The sequence below is a fragment of the Branchiostoma lanceolatum genome, chromosome 16 (assembly GCF_035083965.1).
Source record: "Branchiostoma lanceolatum isolate klBraLanc5 chromosome 16, klBraLanc5.hap2, whole genome shotgun sequence".
In the NCBI taxonomy this organism is placed as follows: Eukaryota; Metazoa; Chordata; class Leptocardii; order Amphioxiformes; family Branchiostomatidae; genus Branchiostoma; species Branchiostoma lanceolatum.
The window spans coordinates 1161948-1180345 of record NC_089737.1 but is presented as its reverse complement, the minus strand read 5'-3'; the positions used below and the strand labels follow the sequence as shown (position 1 = coordinate 1180345).

At 44.2% G+C, this 18398-nt stretch overlaps 1 protein-coding gene across 5 annotated transcripts in view; it reads left to right on the top strand.

Moving 5' to 3' along the window:
- Positions 1-5433: 5433 nt before the first annotated feature.
- LOC136421324 (rab11 family-interacting protein 2-like) overlaps positions 5434-18398 on the top strand; it is a 50021-nt gene continuing 37056 nt past the window's right edge. For 3 of the 5 annotated variants that reach the window (XM_066408547.1, XM_066408549.1, XM_066408550.1), the window contains exons 1-2: positions 5434-5792; positions 12746-12784. In XM_066408547.1, the coding sequence (XP_066264644.1) occupies positions 5747-5792; positions 12746-12784 (85 nt within the window). In that variant the 5' untranslated portion in view covers positions 5434-5746. The remainder of the gene's footprint in view (positions 5793-12745; positions 12785-18398) is intronic. The other 2 variants (XM_066408546.1, XM_066408548.1) reach the window with 2 other exon arrangements.

Genomic DNA, 18398 nt, shown 5'->3' with positions numbered 1-18398 from the left:
AAGCTCCAGTCAGCCAGATACTGGAGCTTCTCTGGCTAGCATGCATATACGATTTTCGCGCCCCGTGTAAATCTGCTTGGAGATTAGGTTTTTATAGGGCGTATTCACGTGACGTCATCACCCCTGCCCTCCGTGGGCGGCCATGTTGGTGCTCACCCTGCAGCGAAGTTTTTCGGTGTCCGACGGTCTCTAAATTTCCAAGGAATGCGAAGTCGTCTGATCGCTGTTTTCTTATATACAAAGAGTCTCCAGCCTCACATCCTTTTCGCTACAAAAATCCGATTTCACCTACTGGAAATGACCCATTATCGACGACCGAGGAAAGGTTTCCCCAGAAGCCTACAAATATGGCCGCTAAACTGTTTACAGAGTACGCATAAAATCAGTTCACAGCATAAAAGTGTTCCAAGGCCTGCAACCACGTAGTACAATGTCTTGAGTGTCGTGAAAAAAATTGTTGACAGGGAGTATGTTATGATCGGGAAAGTTCGACGTTGAAAGACCCCCAGTTTACGAACGTGTCTCAAGCAACGACTACACGGTGCCGCGACTGTGTTACACAACGGGCCTGTAATTTGCTTTTCGACCAGATACAAAAGGTTTCCATACACACACGTTGATTCTCTAACTCAACTATTTAGATCCGCTGTTCGTATGTCAGAAATCCACTTTTGCTTCAGTCGTTAGTCCCTTCGTATGTTCCCGCACCAAGCCCGCACTTACACTAGAAACGCAAAACCAATCTTACTGTTACCCGATCAGTGTGTGCTTTATCAGTCCCAATCCAACATCTAACCACGAGGCAAAACACCATGTTTATGAGACAAAACGTTTTGAAGGGAAATTGTGAATGGCGTAGAAAACATCTGCCATTTCGATGGAGAGTTCCATAGGGCTCCACTATCAAGTGAGCACCAACATGGCCGACAGTGCTCGTTGCGAGGGGGCGGGTCACGTGACTGAATACGCCCTATAACTCCGCTGCACTTTTGAGAGGCCCGTGTCGTTAATCCTTTCACACCTCGGAGTACAATACCCAGTCGGGATGGCTTCTGCTCAAAATACTTCAATATATACAGTTTGGTAGTGTTTTGTTCCTTTGGTTTTGACGATGTACCGTCCGGTTATACCTTTAATGTCATTATAAATTATACCGTTACGTTTACGGACAAGTGTAACGTCTGATTTGACAGTGTTCCGTTTGTTTATATAGATGTATTATGTAGTGAGGACGAAACATCGTCTTACTCCTCTTGGAAAGAGACCTACATAGGGGAGACAGAACGTGCTCTAAAAACAAGATTCCAGGAACGCCCCAGCACTGTTAACTCAGAGGTCTCGCAACATATTCATTTTGAGTCTCCGGGGCACTCCGTATCTTTAGAAGGGGTCAAAATCCTTGATTCGGAACCGGATTTCTTCGCAAGAGGAGTAAATTAGGCGATCTAAATTAGATAATAGAAGTTTATTGCAAGTTCATGCCCGTGGGCTAATTGCAAATACATGATAAAAACATAGGAAAAACATACATGCGTCAGTAAACTGTGTCTGACTTTGCTGTAACAATAGGTTACTGGTACTATATACAATTGTTGGCTATATCTAAATTAGCTGGGTTTGACTTCTTTTTTGGAAGCAGTGGAAGACGAAAAGTCCCACTTTTTCTAGCATTTGTGGGTTCTGTGATTTCAAGAGAAAGGTAGCTTTTTGTTCATCCGTGAATGTGCAAAAGTAGGGATATTTCGTGAAAACTTGTTTAAATAATTCGGTTCTTTCGTCACTGTTAAATATACACTTGGAAATGAAATGTGTTTCGTCTTCCACCGCCTTGGGCGTACAGTATTTACAAATTCTTTGGCACACTGGTAAACTCTTATCTAAATTAGAGCCCACAGACCTGTCTTGAACAGAGACGGGGGGCGACACACTGAGTTATCTGGTATGACCCGCTACTACGGTCACGTGTCTCTGACGTCACGTTCCAGGAGTAGACGTGAACTGAGGTCACAGAGTCAGCCGAAAATTTGGGTAAGTCCATTCTTGTGTTGCAAAACTACGAAAACCACGCCCTCCTTTTTCAGCACTCGTTTCCAGTGCTGAAAGTGGCTTCAGCACTGGAAAACCAGTGCTGAACTTTCGTCAGCACAGGAAAATCAGTGCTGAGTTGAGTTCAGCACTGGAAAACCAGTGATGAGTGGAGTTCAGCACTGGAAAATTCGAAGCTAGCACTGGAAACCGAGTGCTGACATATTGAACGCACTACAAACTTAGTTTTGGGGCAATTTACAGACTCCAAGGATCTCATTTGCCTACCGGCAATTATAGATTTTACTTCCTTGTTGAATTTCAAAATGTTGAGCTACTGAACAAACGAACCAATACTATCTTCAAAAGAAAGAAAGTTGTTTAGTTGTTCCCCATACCTATATCTACCTTACAATTACACAATGAACAAAATGACAAAGTTGTGGTTTGCTTGAAATAAACTTGTTATCAACAAAGATTATTAGAGTACTCAAGGAACTGGAGAAGAGTTTCAATCTCATCCATTTGAGGAATTATTTTTGGCGTATATTTATATACTACCTGGGTGTCTAACATTCATCATAAACGTGGTCATTGTTTGTTTTCAATGAATCACAAAAGTAAAGAAAGTTTACTAAGTTATCCTGACGCATTTCTTACACTGCTCTCAGCACTTCAGTATGTTAAGAATAAAGTTCCAGTGCTGAAAACACCTAAGCACTCGTTTTCCAGTGCTGAGGTTTGTTCAGCACTCGTTTTCCAGTGCTCCCTTTTCCCTACCTACCTACCTACCTACCTAGTCCCTTGACCTCCGGGTCGTTGGGGGGACAAGGTAGCAGTGAAGATGGAGATCTGTCTCCAGGCTCGTCTGTTTCTTGCAGCAGCCAGCCTTTCAGACAGGCTAAGGGACGCGATGTTATCCTGCCAGGATTTCCTCTGTCGTCCCCTACGGCGACCTCCTTCCAGGGTGCCCTGCAGTATGGGTCTTGGCCAGGTTGTCGTGGCGTGTCACGTGGCCGAACCACTGAAGCTTACGTCTCTTGACCGTTGCTAGCAGTGGTTCCTTTGGGCCAACGATGTTGCGTACAACTTGCCGCACATACTCATTGGTCTTGTGTTCATGGTATGTGATGTGTAGCAGTCTGCGCATACACTTCATTTCAAAGGCCTGGATTTTCCGCTCTGTTTCTGCCAGCAACGTCCAAGTCTCGCAGCCGTACAGCAGGACTGACACAACCAGGGCTTTGTAGAGCTTGTGCTTAGCATGAAAACTGATGTTACTGGCTTTCCAGATCTTGTCTAGCCGAGCCATTGCTTTTCAGTACTTCAGTACTTCAGTCCGGCTGGTACCTTTGTATGTGAATGAGTCCACCCCTTCCAGTTGTTGCCCGTTCATGAAGATGACCGCTTGTGTCTCGTCCTTACTGTAGACCATGACCTTGCTCTTCTCAGTACTGACTTCCATGCCAAACGACCCAGTGCTCTGTGTCAGCTTGTCTGTAAGGTCCTGAAGTTCGGTGTTGGTGCCAGCCAGGAGGTCAATATCATCTGCAAAACGGAGGTTGCAGATCCGTCTGCCACCAATGGAGATGGAGGTGTGATGATCTTGCAGTGTGTCCTGGATGATCTTCTCCAGATAAAGGTTGAACAGAACTGGGGATATCAGGCATCCCTGGTGCACCCCAACTGTCGTCCTGAAGAATTCCCCCACTCTGTTGTTCAGGAATACTGCGCTGGAGGCTTTCTCGTACAAGGCTTCAATGGTCTGTATTAGGCCCTCCTCGACACCGAAACCTCTCAGAACCCACCATAAACCATCATGCCACACTCTGTCGAAAGCCTTCTTAAAGTCTATGAAATTGTGAAACAGGTCCCGTTGGTGTTGCAGGTGTTTCTCAATTATGAGCCGACAGTTGAAGATTTGCTCTGTTGTGCTTCGACCAGGCCTGAAGCCGGCTTGTTTTTCTGCTAGGAGTTCTTCTGCCTTTGTCTTAAGCCTCTTCAGGGTCACTCTGAGTAGAATCTTGCTTGGATGACTTATCAGACTGATGGTTCTGTAGTTCTGGCATTGGCGCAGGTTTCCCTTCTTAGGCATGGGGATGACCAGAGACTGCGTCCACTCCTTGGACTTGTCCCTAAGCACTGGTAAATCCAGTGCTGAAGGCGTGGCTTTTGTACATCAGCGCTCGGTTCCAGTGCTGACGGCAGTTTCAGCACTGGTTACCCAGTGCTGAATGACCCATGACATGACCCACCGCCGCTCCGTTGCTATTTCAGCACTGCCACTGGTATCGAGTGCTGAACTCCACTCAGCACTGGAAAACGAGTGCTGAGACAAGTTTCAGCACTGGAACAAAGCCATTCAGCACTGGAAAACGAGTGCTGAACTCCACTCAGCACTGGAAAACGAGTGCTGAACTTTCTTCAGCACTGGAAAACGAGTGCTGAACTTTCTTCAGCACTGGAAAACCAGTGCTGAACTTTCTTCAGCACTGGAGAACCAGTGCTAAGGCCGATTTGCCCGTTGATTCAGCACTTGAATACCAGTGCTGAAGGCGTGGCTTTCGTAGACTTACTCTTGTGTTGGACGTAAAGTTTTATTCCTTAGTTCATAATGAATTCTACCAACACAGATGAACTTTCATGTTAAGATATAGCGTTACGCAAAAGTACCGAGGTCACTGGTTTCTCAGAAAGTCACTGGTTCCGAGGTCACTGGTTCCTCACTGGTTGATCAGAAAGTGCAATGCACTTTCTGATCAGATGAGCAATAAATGTTAGTTTTGTAAGTGTCACATTTGTCTATCGCTGAACATTACAAGCCCGCTCGGAATTTCGAGTACGCACGGACACAGAGTGAGATATTCCTTCCTGTCCCTCGCGTGCCAGTAGACCGGAGTTAATGCATTGGCTACTTTGCATTCAGTGAAAGAATCGGCGTTGAGAGCTTATCCCCCGGCCCCATGCAACAGGACACCCCCCCGGCTAATTATCGTACAGTCCCTAATCGTCAAACTTCGCAACCCTTTCTGAGTTTCTTTTCCCGCACGGCTCGTTGTCGCGCTGCACTGCCTGTTGTCGCGCTGCCTGTTGTCGCGATGCTCGCGCTGCCTGTTGTCGCGATGCTCGCGCTGCCGCTGTTGTCGCGACGCTCGCGCTGCCGCTGTTGTCGCGACGCTCGCGCTGCCTGTTGTCGCGACGCTCGCGCTGCCGCGCTGCCTGTTGTCACGACGCTCGCGCTGCCTGCCAGTGTCGCGATGCTCGCGCTGCCTGTTCGCTACTCACACACCGATTGTACCACTGGGCTTTCGTACATATGGATGCACTCCTGTTACCGCCCCCCCCCCACTCCGTCGTGCGTTTCATTTCAAATTTGGCGCCAGGTCACGACCTCACCGTCCCGTCATCCCTTGTAAAACTTATATCCGGAAGAAAAAAGGCAGGACTGGATTTGTTACTGTGTCAGTGTGTGTCCGGCATAGGGACAATATTTATACCATTATTGTCGTCCCACAGGAGGAAAGACGGAAGAACAGACGCTCAGTCGCAGCAGGACACGTGCGTTCTCTCGACACATCGATGAGTTGTGCTGAAGATGAGATAGATATGGCAGGAGCGGCGCCGGGTGCCTTTGTTTTGGTTTTGCTGGTGAAGAGTAGGTCCCGTTATGTCGAACTAACGGGTTTGTAAACAAGAGGAAAGCGGGAAAAACAACAGAAACATGAGTGGGACGGCAGGGTGGACCCCCACACACGTCAAGGTCACTGGTAAGTCTGTTCAAGGAGGTTAAATTGTTTCATACAACGTGTCACGTTACATTCTATAAATCTCCAAGCAGATGCTCGGGTGGAAGAATTTGATGGCAGGAGAACCTCCCGTGTGTTCACCTTTAGTTCTTCCCTCTCTGTCTCTTTGTCTACATCTGCTTGGTCATCAAAATGTCTTGGCCTGAAATTCATTTATGTCAAGCAACAGTTAACGTTATAGTCAACATATCTTCAACTGTTTGTTTGTTTCGCATACACTAGTAACCGCCTATAGGCATAATACGCCAGTTTTGTAAGGTCTCATTGACTCATAATTTCATGATTTTTTTCGCCCCATAGGCTTACATGTTATAATACCGTTACGTGTTTAACATGGGCGCGTTCGTAATGAAGCTATAGAAAATGCACCAATGTTATTCATATTATATTGAGAACATTTACCCTAGATCATGTAAAGAAATTGCCAACAGATTCACTACACCAAGGAGGTTTAATCAAGAGGAGAGAGCACAGAAACACTTCCCTTTGTTCCTATGAGCGTCCTTGGTGTGAACAAAATAATTGACACCTAGGTATCAAAGCATGAGCCCTACGCTGGCGTGCGGGCGTCTTCCCTTTGTTATCGCGGTCAATACACGAGTTGACCTAAATCTGGAGGTCAATGGATTTGAATCTATCGTCAGTAGTTAGCTGGCAATATCCATACAATAAAGATATAGATAACAGGGAAGAACTTGACACAACGATGACGAATTTCAGTCAGTAGGTCGAAACTAGGAGGTTTAATCAAATTCACAAATACAAAAAAAAAAACGTCATGCTTGCCATGCAAAAAGTCACTCTTTTCTAAAAGACTGATACATCATTGAATAGTACGTTACGAAAAATACTACCACGCTATGAAAAATACCATGCTACGAAAAAATACTGCGATGCTATGAACATCAGAAAACACGCCATTTTGACGAGCACTCCGTCAACTGTTAGGACAAAATATCAGCTAAGCGAAGAAAAACTTCACATTCCTGTCATAGCCACCTAAAAATACATCTAAAAATTCATAATTCTATCCCAAGAAAACGGACATCCACTCAGAAAAGTGGCTGTAATTTACCCATGTTTGTCGCACAGCGAAGCCGAAAAGGTCTAGATGTCGGCCATGTTGTCAACAATCCGAAGATGACATTGTCGCAGGTCTGCCGAGTGTTCCAAATATGGCAATCGTCGGAAATCTGAAACTCATCGCTTCTTCTCGGCCGGGCTTCGTGACGAGGTCGGGGGAATTCGGAGGCTGTGACGTCATGACTACCCTCATTTGCATTGAAAACCGCGGGAAGTGCGGGGAAGCGCATAGGGCATCAAAGGGGCGCCGCGCCGGCTGGTAAACAAAGGATCGCAGCCGGCTCTCGCGGGTGAAAACAAAAGGCACAGCGGGACGTTTACAGCGTGCTCTCTCCTCTTGATTAAACCTCCTTGACTACACTAACGGGGGGCGCCCTAACATCGCACGCGCCCTAACATAGCACAGATTTGTTACTGACCTTATTTTGCATAAGTACACTGTGTTTGTGACCACTGACTATGCTGATAAGGAAGGTTAATAAATGAAGTTCATGCACATAGCTGTCATTTGCATTCAAAACATATTTGTACATATACTGTAAGTCTACTTAGATCCGCGGTATAATTAGATCCGCGGGATCCGCGGCGACCTCTGCGCCGCGAATCAATTTCCCCGCGGATATGTTTATCGTACTTTTGCCCCCCTCCCCACATATACGAGTGAGCTCGACTTCAGGGAAAAGCGACACATAAACAATGCACGCGATTGTGTAAAACATGACAAGCTTTTACACAGTACGTACGAGTTAACAAGTGATATTACATATGATTCGCAGGAGTTTGGCCGAGCGGCGTCGCTACTCCCGACCGCTACACGCATAGAGTAATTTACCGAGAAATCAGAAAATAACTATGGAGATACACGCCACAATTTTGGCTTTGCATTGTTGTTACGGGCGTGGGGACGCCGTTTACCGGCGTACAATCACGCTCTTTTGTTTCTTGCTATTGTTATGCTTGCAAACCATCGATATCGGTGCCTTTGCATATGTTGATCTCATTAAAAACCTGTTTTTCAAGAAAGCCAGCAAAAATACGTAAAGAAAAAAAAAGATTTTCGCCCGAGCATTTGAGTCCCTACGCTGTGATTTGCAGCCATTTGTGGTCGTATTCGGTGGAGAATCTATCCCTTTAATTTTCTTCCCGTGGAAATTCTGCTTAGGTAGGGTAGATGAGTCGTGTTTACGCCGTGATTTTACTTCAAAATACAGCGCGCTAGCGGCAAGGGCCTGACTGGGCCGCCATCTTTGTTTACTCTTGTTTACCGCCTGTTCTAAGCGCTGATTGGTTTGAGTCAGAAAAACTTTGCTCTGATTGGTTGACTGCAAGATTTCACGTGATCACAAGGCGGGAATTTCCCGTCACAGTTTCGGCGTAGACCGCATTTTCTGACGATTTTGAAGCAGTTTTGTGGCGACCTTCGTAACATTTTTGATTTTTAAAAATTAACCAAACATTTTCTGATGGCAGTATTCAGTTATTTTTTTCTACTCATCGCCCAGCGCGAATTTAGAACCACCGCGGATTCTCCATTTGCCCGAAACCGCGGATTTTAGGCCCCGCGGATCTAAGTAGACTTACAGTACTGACACAAAATAGTATTTTGACAATAATGCTGGTAGCGCTGAGTACACTGAGTAGAGGGTCACTGCGTAGCTAGACGTCCCGGCGCCTAAATATACGACCTGTGCCAAGCTGATACACAACTATCATTCACATAAGAAATATAACTTCATAAAACACTAAAAAGTTGGGTCTTTAAGTGTTTGTTGAGTAGAAAACCGACCAAAGAAAAACAACGTAAACATCGGTGTCGTCTGGCGACATTGTTTTCCCACCTTTTTTCCTCGCCGTGATGGTGGCGGGGCGATTTAACGCACAGGGAGGTTCAGAAATTTGTTACACTCTAACATGTGATTGGTACCGTCTATGAAAAGGAAACTGTCTGAATACAGAGATGGCGAAGACATTAGGCAATAAGTACACCGAATATTGTTGATGTAAGCGGTGTCGTTTTTTGGTAATTATTTTGTCAGTCGGGCCACACGCAATACGTACATCAGGCTACGCACACAGTGCGTAGTAGCCTATTTCCCGTGAAAACATGAGCTGGGATGCGCTAGACATAGCCCTTCTCACATGTACATGACGTGAGAAGTGCACACAGTCAAAATTTTCCGGTCAAAAGAAAGCTAGAATATAGTAGACTGCAAGCCTCATTTACATTTTCTTAACTCCATCATCAACTTCAAAAGAGAGCAATGTTATAAAAGCGTGCCAAGTTAGGCACACTATCAAGCGTAGCACTAAATCAGAACGTACATTCGCGAAAATGTCTCACAGCGTTTGCCGCTTGTAACTCGGAGCGTGAAGGGCTCATGAACAGTCTGAATACATTTCTTATCCAAGTATGTTCTTTAGATGAATGTGTTCAAAATTCGTTCATCAAAACCTGACCACTCTCTGGCAACCAGCAATGGAGCGCCGTGAGTTCGAGCGCGTAAAAAAACGTGCAATGTTAGGCATCCCCCGTTACATCTCTTTTTATAGTAATTACAAACTGCACTTAGCTACACACCCAAAAAGGCACTTTCCAGCTAAAGAGCGTGCGACCACATCACCTACAATGTCGGGATGTGCACGTCCGACCTCGCGCGTGGCTGCCGAACTTTACCTGCTAATTTCTTGAGATTGAGATTAGTCAGGCTGGCTAAAAGGGAATTTCCCACCGATATACGCACACGTTCATGCATCCGTTCATTTTTTGGGGTACGGATTCTTTAAGGGTACCCACTCGGAGTTATACAGGAATGAGACAGTAACAAGCTACATGCTATTTGTTAAGTCATCACACTCATATGTTAAATCTCATGCGAGACTTAGAATCAATGTTAGCCAGGCGCCGGCCAAACAAATTAGTAAGGATCATCATCGTATGTATTCTGTAAAACTAGGATGAATTCCATAAGGATCATATTCATACGTTTCTTAGTAATGGATTGTATGAATTCCGTAAGGACCGTGCGACCTGTATTAGACTACTAGTACCGATTTTATTTCGGGTGTAAAAAGAAAACTACTGTAGTCTGCTACAGAAAGTCTACTACACCCTTGGAGGCTGTAGTACTACACAATTCGGCAGAGGTTTTGCGAGACTTCGAACCGGGTGTAAAGCGAAACTGTAGTACAGAGGTAGTAGACCACACTTCGAAGGCAACAACCATGTTTGATCTGACATAATTCGAACTGATCGCGTATTCCATTTCGGGTCATCTGCGGTCATTCTCTAGTTTTCACAGTAAAACCGAGCTGTCAGCTGCAGGCCCTTTTTCTTGGTATTAGGCATTAGATAAAACCCCTAGCTTTTCACAATTACACCCCGACCAATCGAATGTGGACATTCCTCCAGAATTGGTACATTCCTCCAGGAAAGCGGACATTCCTCCACTTTCATGCAGACATTCCTCTAGGAAGGCGGACGGTCCTCTAGTTGTAAGCGGACATTCCTCCGGAATTGGCACATTTCTCTGGGAAAGGGGACATTTCGCGGACACCCCCACCGGCCTGTGGAATCGGCGGTGAACCCGACAAATCGTTTCCTAGTTCAGCTAAATCACAACATCTGGACTTCTGAACCGTGCAGTGAGATGGCAAATACTATCAGCTCGGAAGGCAAGTGTAGTATTTGATTGAAAACTGAGGCATGTTGGAAATGAAAGCGCCCGCGCGGCGGACGATCGCTTCTGTACAAGGTTTTAATGGCGGCCTGTTGCACGCCCGGCAAACAAAACAAAGTTTTATCGTGAATACTGAGTGATTGTCAAGATATGAAGTGTCCACTGCCTAGCACATGTATCTATGAGAAGATTTTGTCACAATTCTAGTCGTCGATATAGGGTATTTCTTGTACAACGCGACTACATGTCCGTGTGCTTGTTGAGACACAGCTTCCGCCCGTATGCTTGTCGAGACAAGGCTCCCATCTCCTGCCGCGTACATATATGTGGCGGTGTTATTTGACATTTCGTGTACAGCGCGGTCTTTTGACAAGAAATATCAGATAACTATGTCTAACATCTTGGTATAAACATACACGTGTGCTAGGCAGTAGAGCCTTATATCTTGACAATCACTCTGATATTCAGGATAAAACTTTGTTTTGTTTGCCGGGCGTGCAACAGGCCGCCATTAAAACCTTGTACAGAAGCGATCGTCCGCCGCGCGGGCGCTTTCATTTCCAACATGCCTCAGTTTTCAATCAAATACTATACTTGCCTTCCGAGCTGATAGTATTTGCCATCTCACTGCACGGTTCAGAAGTCCAGATGTTGTGATTTAGCTGAACTAGGAAACGATTTGTCGGGTTCACCGCCGATTCCACAGGCCGGTGGGGGTGTCCGCGAAATGTCCCCTTTCCCAGAGAAATGTGCCAATTCCGGAGGATTGTCCGCTTACAACTAGAGGACCGTCCGCCTTCCTAGAGAAATGTCCGGTTGAAAGTGGAGGAATGTCCGCCTTCCTGGAAGAATGTACCAATTCTGGAGGATTGTCCACATTCGATTGGTTGGGGTGAGTTAAAAACCGTGCTGAAATTCCCTCCCGAAATTTTTCAAAGGTCATAATAGGTCACTACAGTTTCATGGCAATCAGGAACATGTACAGCAGGTGTCCTGCTAGGCTTCCTGTCATCAAATGTAAAGTGGACGCGAATCTGTAGTCTACTACAGTACGTAGTAGACTACCATGTGTAGTAATACAGTTTCACAGAACAAGTGTAAATTGGGCCTTAGTGGATTGTATGAATTCTGTAAAATTTGTGTATTCCGTAAGGATTGTATAAATACTTAGGCACCCCTGTAATTGTACACTTAGTCTACTAGTAGTATACAGCATATTCTTAGAGTCACTAAAAATGATACTCTTTGTTTTATTAATTATTATTAGCATGAAAATTCATCTGAGTTGGTGAAATACATTCTGAAGGGATTAAAGGGACATATTGTGATCGGAACATAAAACAAAATTCACTGTTTTTGGTTATTTTTCTACATCATAAGTTCAATCTACCTTATTACACTGCACAGCAATATTCATCACGTTTGAATACGACTGTATTGTCATGCAAACGTCTTGAAATATGTGCAATTCCCACCGCCGCTAACACGCTTGATTTGTCCGCCATTTTGTTCAACATTCCAACGAACCACTGAACATGCAATCCAATGTGCGAAGTTCTGAAGTTTATTCACAGTTGAAATTTCCCTGTGATGCTTGATCTCTGACCGCGGCGGTCGATTCGGGTATTTCTTAACATTCTACATGTACGCTGGCTCATTTGCATATAATATGCAAATAAGCCAGATTTCGGGCGTTTTGCTTTTACGTCGTTGCTTAATGGGTAAGGGGAAAACCCTGTATAGGTATACCGGTAGAAAACCCGTACCCGTATAGGTATACCGGTATACTCCATTTGGGGCCCCAACAAGCCAGGAAACACACTGTGAAGGCCGCCATATGGGGCACCCCGAAGGACTGTTTTTTTACGGTCTCCACATTGATATAAGACACAAACAGTTGACTATACTCGGTCAGAAAATAGCTGAACAATCATATTTTACGATCTTTTGATTTTTTATGAAGGACGGAGTTTAGGAAAATACGGAATTTGCGAAGTTCGTACGGAGCGCCTGTCAGAATGTGCGAGATGTTGGCTTGGTGATACATGTACTATAGAAATATAGACTAGATACTGTACTAGTAATCATATTCAATATTCCATCAAACATTGTGGATGATCCAGCTGTAATTATGGCAATCTTTTTTCCCCTTAGTACATCAAGCCAGGAACCTGGTGGTAAAAGGGAAAGGAGGTACGTATTGATAACCTGATATTTACCTTTGCCAAGAAGGTTATGTTTTCGGAAGCGTTTGTATGTGTGTATGTATGTAGAAGACCAGCATAACTCGAGAAGGCCTGGATTAGAGCTGTGCACTGGTACACTGTACCGATACAGTACCGGGTACAATCAATTAGGTACAGGTCCAAAATACCTGAACCCTGGTGGACCATGTACTGGACCTGTACTAATCAGGTCAAGCCTGACTCAGGGGATGGCCACTTTGACAGATAAAATTACTATGAAATTACCATGGTAGTGCACTAAAAACACATTTGCAAGGCTGGAGTCAAATTTTCATCTGTGTTTTCATAAAAATAATACCAGGTAGCACAATTAAATGTTATGTTGTTTCCAGTTCAAACATGCTTTTGTACTTATTGAAAAACTACCATTTTCTGAACAAGTACTTTAGGTACAGATTCAGGTCCGGTCCTATACCTAAACCAGAGTCAGCACGTCAGGACGTGCTGAGCTGCACGCTGTGACGGAAGTTTTGTTTTGGATTCTAAGTGTGATCAATCATCAAAACTCCTCTTTGTTGCTACAACCTACGGCACTTGTATTTTCCCGCCGCCATATTATTACCCAGAATCCTGTTGTCAAGCAGACGACAAAGGTTTGTGAGGAACACTTTTTTGTCTAAATGTACACGTTTCCATGACGGTGGATGTCGACTTTGAGTGACGTTCTACCAACTCAACAAACGGGATGTTACCGAAGGCCTGATGTGTGCGGTACGACCGTTTTGTCGTGTATTTATTTTTCTTTGGTCACGTTTATATGACCTTGGCACTCTCTTCAAGTCAAGATGGGCACAACAGCTGCTGTATAAAAGCTAATTAGCGGCATATATTAATGACGAATCTTCTCTCCCGGAATAATGTTCGCACCTGTCCAAGTGCACTGTCATTCTGCGTGCGGCGGACGGTAGTTTTAAGTTGAAATATTATGGTGTCAGCACGACTAGAGAGAGAAAATCTAACATAATAGCATTAGTGCAAAGGTAATACATGATACTGACAGAATAACAGAAAAAAAGGATGGATTATTGTTCTGCCAGATTGAATTCAATCAACCATTATCGGAAAAAATTGTGATTTTATGTTAACCAACGTTATGTAGTAAGACACAGACAAATGTTTCGTAAAGTAACTGATAGTAATTTCTGTAAAATCTGACTTTTTAACGCTTTGCACCATGTTCAAGCCAAACCAGAAGCTTGCGGTAACATTACGAATACAGCTTAAGATTGCGATGGGCACAACATCGATAAGTATTTTGTTTTATTTATAATTAGTATAATTCACAAACCTTTTTATTTACAATGTTTACAGACTCATTGTTTTATCAAAACACTTAATGGATGAATCAATGATTGTGATGATGGTTGCCTTGGCAGGTTTGACTATACAGTGACCACCTGGCCATGGCGACCGCTTTTTCTCGGTCATGAAAATTTTCCCCATAGGCACAAGCATTAAGCTGCCTGCCCAAGGCGACCTTGACGGACAAAAATATATGGAAAAGCATTGATTCCTTCATGAAGTGCTTTTGATAAAATGTTCACACTATAAACATTGAACAACAAATGTTTGTGAATACTAAATTTCGATGTTGCCCATTGTAATCTTATAGTTTACTGCAAGCTCGGTTCGGTTTAAACTCAATTTGCAAAACGATTACATAGTGCATAGCGTCAAAAAGTCAGATTTCTCAGAAATTACTATCTATTTCTTGTATTTTCAACAAAAATGTGTCTGTCTTACTAAATTCCGCCGAAAAATGACTTCGCGTTGGGCAAAACATTGGGCGAGACATGTTGTTCCTTGGTTCCCAACGCCATCTTGGTTTCGGCCAGGATTGGCATAACACTGACCTTTGTAAAACACGACGCTTCTGTGTATGAACATTTAGAGTACTCTCGTTATTGATGAAAATTAATATTCTTATTTTGTTTTTCTTTCCATGAATCTCACAAACCTTTATGTCCTTTATTGGGTGCTGCTTGCTTATAATCGCTGACGCTGTGCATTCTGCTGCACTGACTTACCTTTCGATGTTGTCTTGAGCTCGGCGGTGTAGCGCGGTGCGACGAAATCACGCCGTTCCGTTTTCATCTTCAGTTGTCAGATCTAAGACTTTTTGCTGTTGTGAGTGGCATCCTCTTCATGGCGACCACCTGTCCATCGCAACCGTTTTTGCTCGGTCCCCCGGATGGTCACCTTGGGCAGGTTTGACTTACTTTTTTGAGCCAACTTGCCCACAAGTCAGTCGAAGGGAGTGTGGCGCCTCGGCAAACCCTTCTCCAACTCCAAGCCATCCTGTTCTGCGCTGTCACCCAGACAGTGGCCATGGTGTGGCCGACTGCCTGCAGGTCCCTGTTGACTTGGTCGGTCCAAGTCCGTCTGGGCCTCCCTCTGGGCCGCGCCCAGGTGGGTGGGGGGGATTCATGAAAAACATAAACATTGAAAACTCCAGTGGTGGCTCGGCCCTGATGAGGTGTCCAAGGAGACGAAGACGGGCAGATCGAAGTTTGCCCGACAGTGGTGGTTGGTTTGACCTCTCACGTAGGATGTCGTTAGAGATGTGGTCGTACCACCTGATTCCCAGGATCCTCCTCTGGCACTTGGTGTCAAAGGCATCAAGGCGGCGCTCCTGGGCAGCAGTTAGGGTCCATGTCTCCCCGCCGTAGGTAAGGATGGGCAGGACCAAGCTGTTGTACAGCCTGATTTTGGTTTGGGGAGAAATCCCTCTGCTGCACCACACTCGGTTCAGGTTGGCCATGGCAGAGGACGCACGAAAGTTGCCCACAAGCAAGGATGCAAATCGGAGTTTCAGGTTGCCCCACCTACGTTCACTGATTTCTTCAAATTAGGCCACACCAATTTAATTTGTTGGTTCTCGGATTTGCCTCTTCTATTTTTCCCAAATCAAAAAACAAAAAAAACCCACCTCATTCAGGGAATTGTTACTCCGTAAAGCGGCTTAAAGCCATTCAACAATTTTCCAGTATAGCAAAATGCCTTAAATTCCTTTATTCTGTTTTTGTTTGCTTTGTTTTTATATTTCAATGTTTATGTTTTTCATGAATGACTGAAGTACATACATGTATATAAAAACTGTACTCTTAATGATTCTCAACAAACAGGTGCATCTACTGTACAATGCAAGTAAAGGAATGAGTTGGATGTCGGCCGTAAAGTGTTCTGCTTATTTCAAGCTGAAACTTGAATAATCATGTTATTCTTCATTCTTTTTAGTATGCAGGTAGCTTAGACAGATGTACATAATGAAGTGCAAATTATGCAAATTGGGACTTGATTTGCATGATTAATGAGGAAAATCTACAAATTTTGAATTTTTTTCCCATTATACACCTTTCTCACGCGGCGGACATGATAGAATGAAGACGAGGCCAATGAGGCAAAGAAGCAAAAATAATGTACAGATTTCGTTTTCCTCCTAAATCACATTAAGTTTTAAAATATGATATCCAAGTATCAATATTATAACTAATGTAATGCACACAAAAAATGCAGCAATTTAGAGCTTTGTTGACTAATCGCATAGTCCCCGCCCTCCTCCGTCAAAACGTAGAAATGCAAAATAAAAACATAGAAATGCAAATATTTAACGGTCATGCAGCTACTTCCTCATTGGTTGATTCTCTAATTATCAGGTAATTATTGGCTAAACTACTAATTGTGATTGACAGTTAGGATCGGTCTTTTGTTTGCCACAAGGGCCTCGTTTTCATTCTATCATGTCCGCCGCGTGAGAAAGGTCTATAGGACTCAAATACATGTAACATGTAGTTTATGGCATGTGGAACATTGACAGATACCAATTATGCAAATAAACTCATAACTCATATTTCAAGTGGTAAATGATTGGGCTGTCAATATTGTGACTTGTGTAAGGTAGTTTAAGGTGTACATGACCAAGTATAGATAATGTAAATGTTGAAATCATTTGCATGATTAGAACAGTTCATGGAGATATCAGGTCACCAAACTCTTGTTTATTTTGTAACAAATTGAAACCTTGTACGTTTTCATTTAATGTTCTACATGGATGTCTAGCCTTCTTTGACACACTGGATTCTGTTTAAGAAACCATTTAGATTCTTTGTTTGCCATCTTACAGTTGGCAATAAGCAGCACAACTAGTAAGTGTAGGTCTGGTGCAGTTAAAAAGAAAACGTTATGCACAAAGCACAATACTAACCAGTAAGTATGTCATTAACAACATCCAAGAATAATTCCAATCCTGAGGAGATGGCATCTTCCACTCCCTGTGGACAAAGACTCTGATAATCAGATTGCTAACAGAAATCAATAGCCATGCAAGTTGTCACCTTTGTAGGCAGCAGAAATGGACCAGGCAGGGCATGAAATATGTATTGGATGCCTGCACAGGTTGGGAATAAATATCAGGAGAAATATGTCTCGCAGGAGTTATGTACAAGGATATGTACAGCCATACAGAATAAAACATTGTAAACAGTCCACGACCTCATACTTTCACCAAAAAAATGTTAGCCTCTATAACTGACGTATTCTTAAGTGCGAGGAGCCCAACTATAACAACACGTGCATTAGAGAAACCAGTCAGCCACTCAAGGAAAAATACAAACAACACTGCAGTGCCAGTGTGAGCAGCTACTGTTGCGTCACGTTCTGTGCTTTGTCACAAACTGAGCCTGGGGCAAAAGCACGTTTTGTGACCCTCGGGCACCGTCACAAACCATGCTCGATGCCCAATCGAGCACGGTTCGTGACACACAGGGGGTCTTATCCCATACTGTGCTTTGGGGCGGAGTGTTTTGAGGGGGAGGAGTCTGCCCAACATGTTTTTTCCTGCAGCCCGCCATCTTTTTTTTTTTTTTCGGGGCGCTGGGATGAGAAAGAATCAGCGTAATTCTCGCTCATTTAAATACATTTCGCGCTTGTCTTGGCTGATTTGGACTTAGAGTTGATGTGGCACAAACAGACGGACGTCTTAGCACGAATTTCTACAACAAAAATCCGTCCCGAACCGTGGCATTCACGAACCGTGCCCAGGCACCGTTTGCACGGTTCGTGACAGTGCCCGAGTGCCACAAACCGTGCCTGGGGCAAAAGCACATTTTGGGATACTCAGGCACTGTCACAAACCGTGCCTGGACAGTGCCCGGGACTACAACTTCCCAAAGCATTGATTTAGATCGAGCGAGCTGACTGCCTCAGGACGTCGAAGTAACTGGCAAGTGGCCCGATCCTAGTCTAGATCTGGTTTCCCAGGGTAGAATATATAAAGTCTTACAAATTGTTTTTTAGCATCTGTTATAGACACTGTCTTTTTGTGCCACTTCAGTTCTAAGTCTAAGTTATTCAATTATTTTACAGAGCGAGAATTACGCTGTTCCTCCTTATCCCAGCGCCCCGAAAAAAACAAAGATGACGAGGGGGGACGCTGCGGTAAACAAAAACATGCTGCCTTATATGGAAACGCGGGCGTGAATAGTTGCATCACTGTCCTTTAGTCACAGTGATTGACAGCGCTTCCGGGCACAGTCTGTGACAGTCGGGCTGTGTCACTTTCT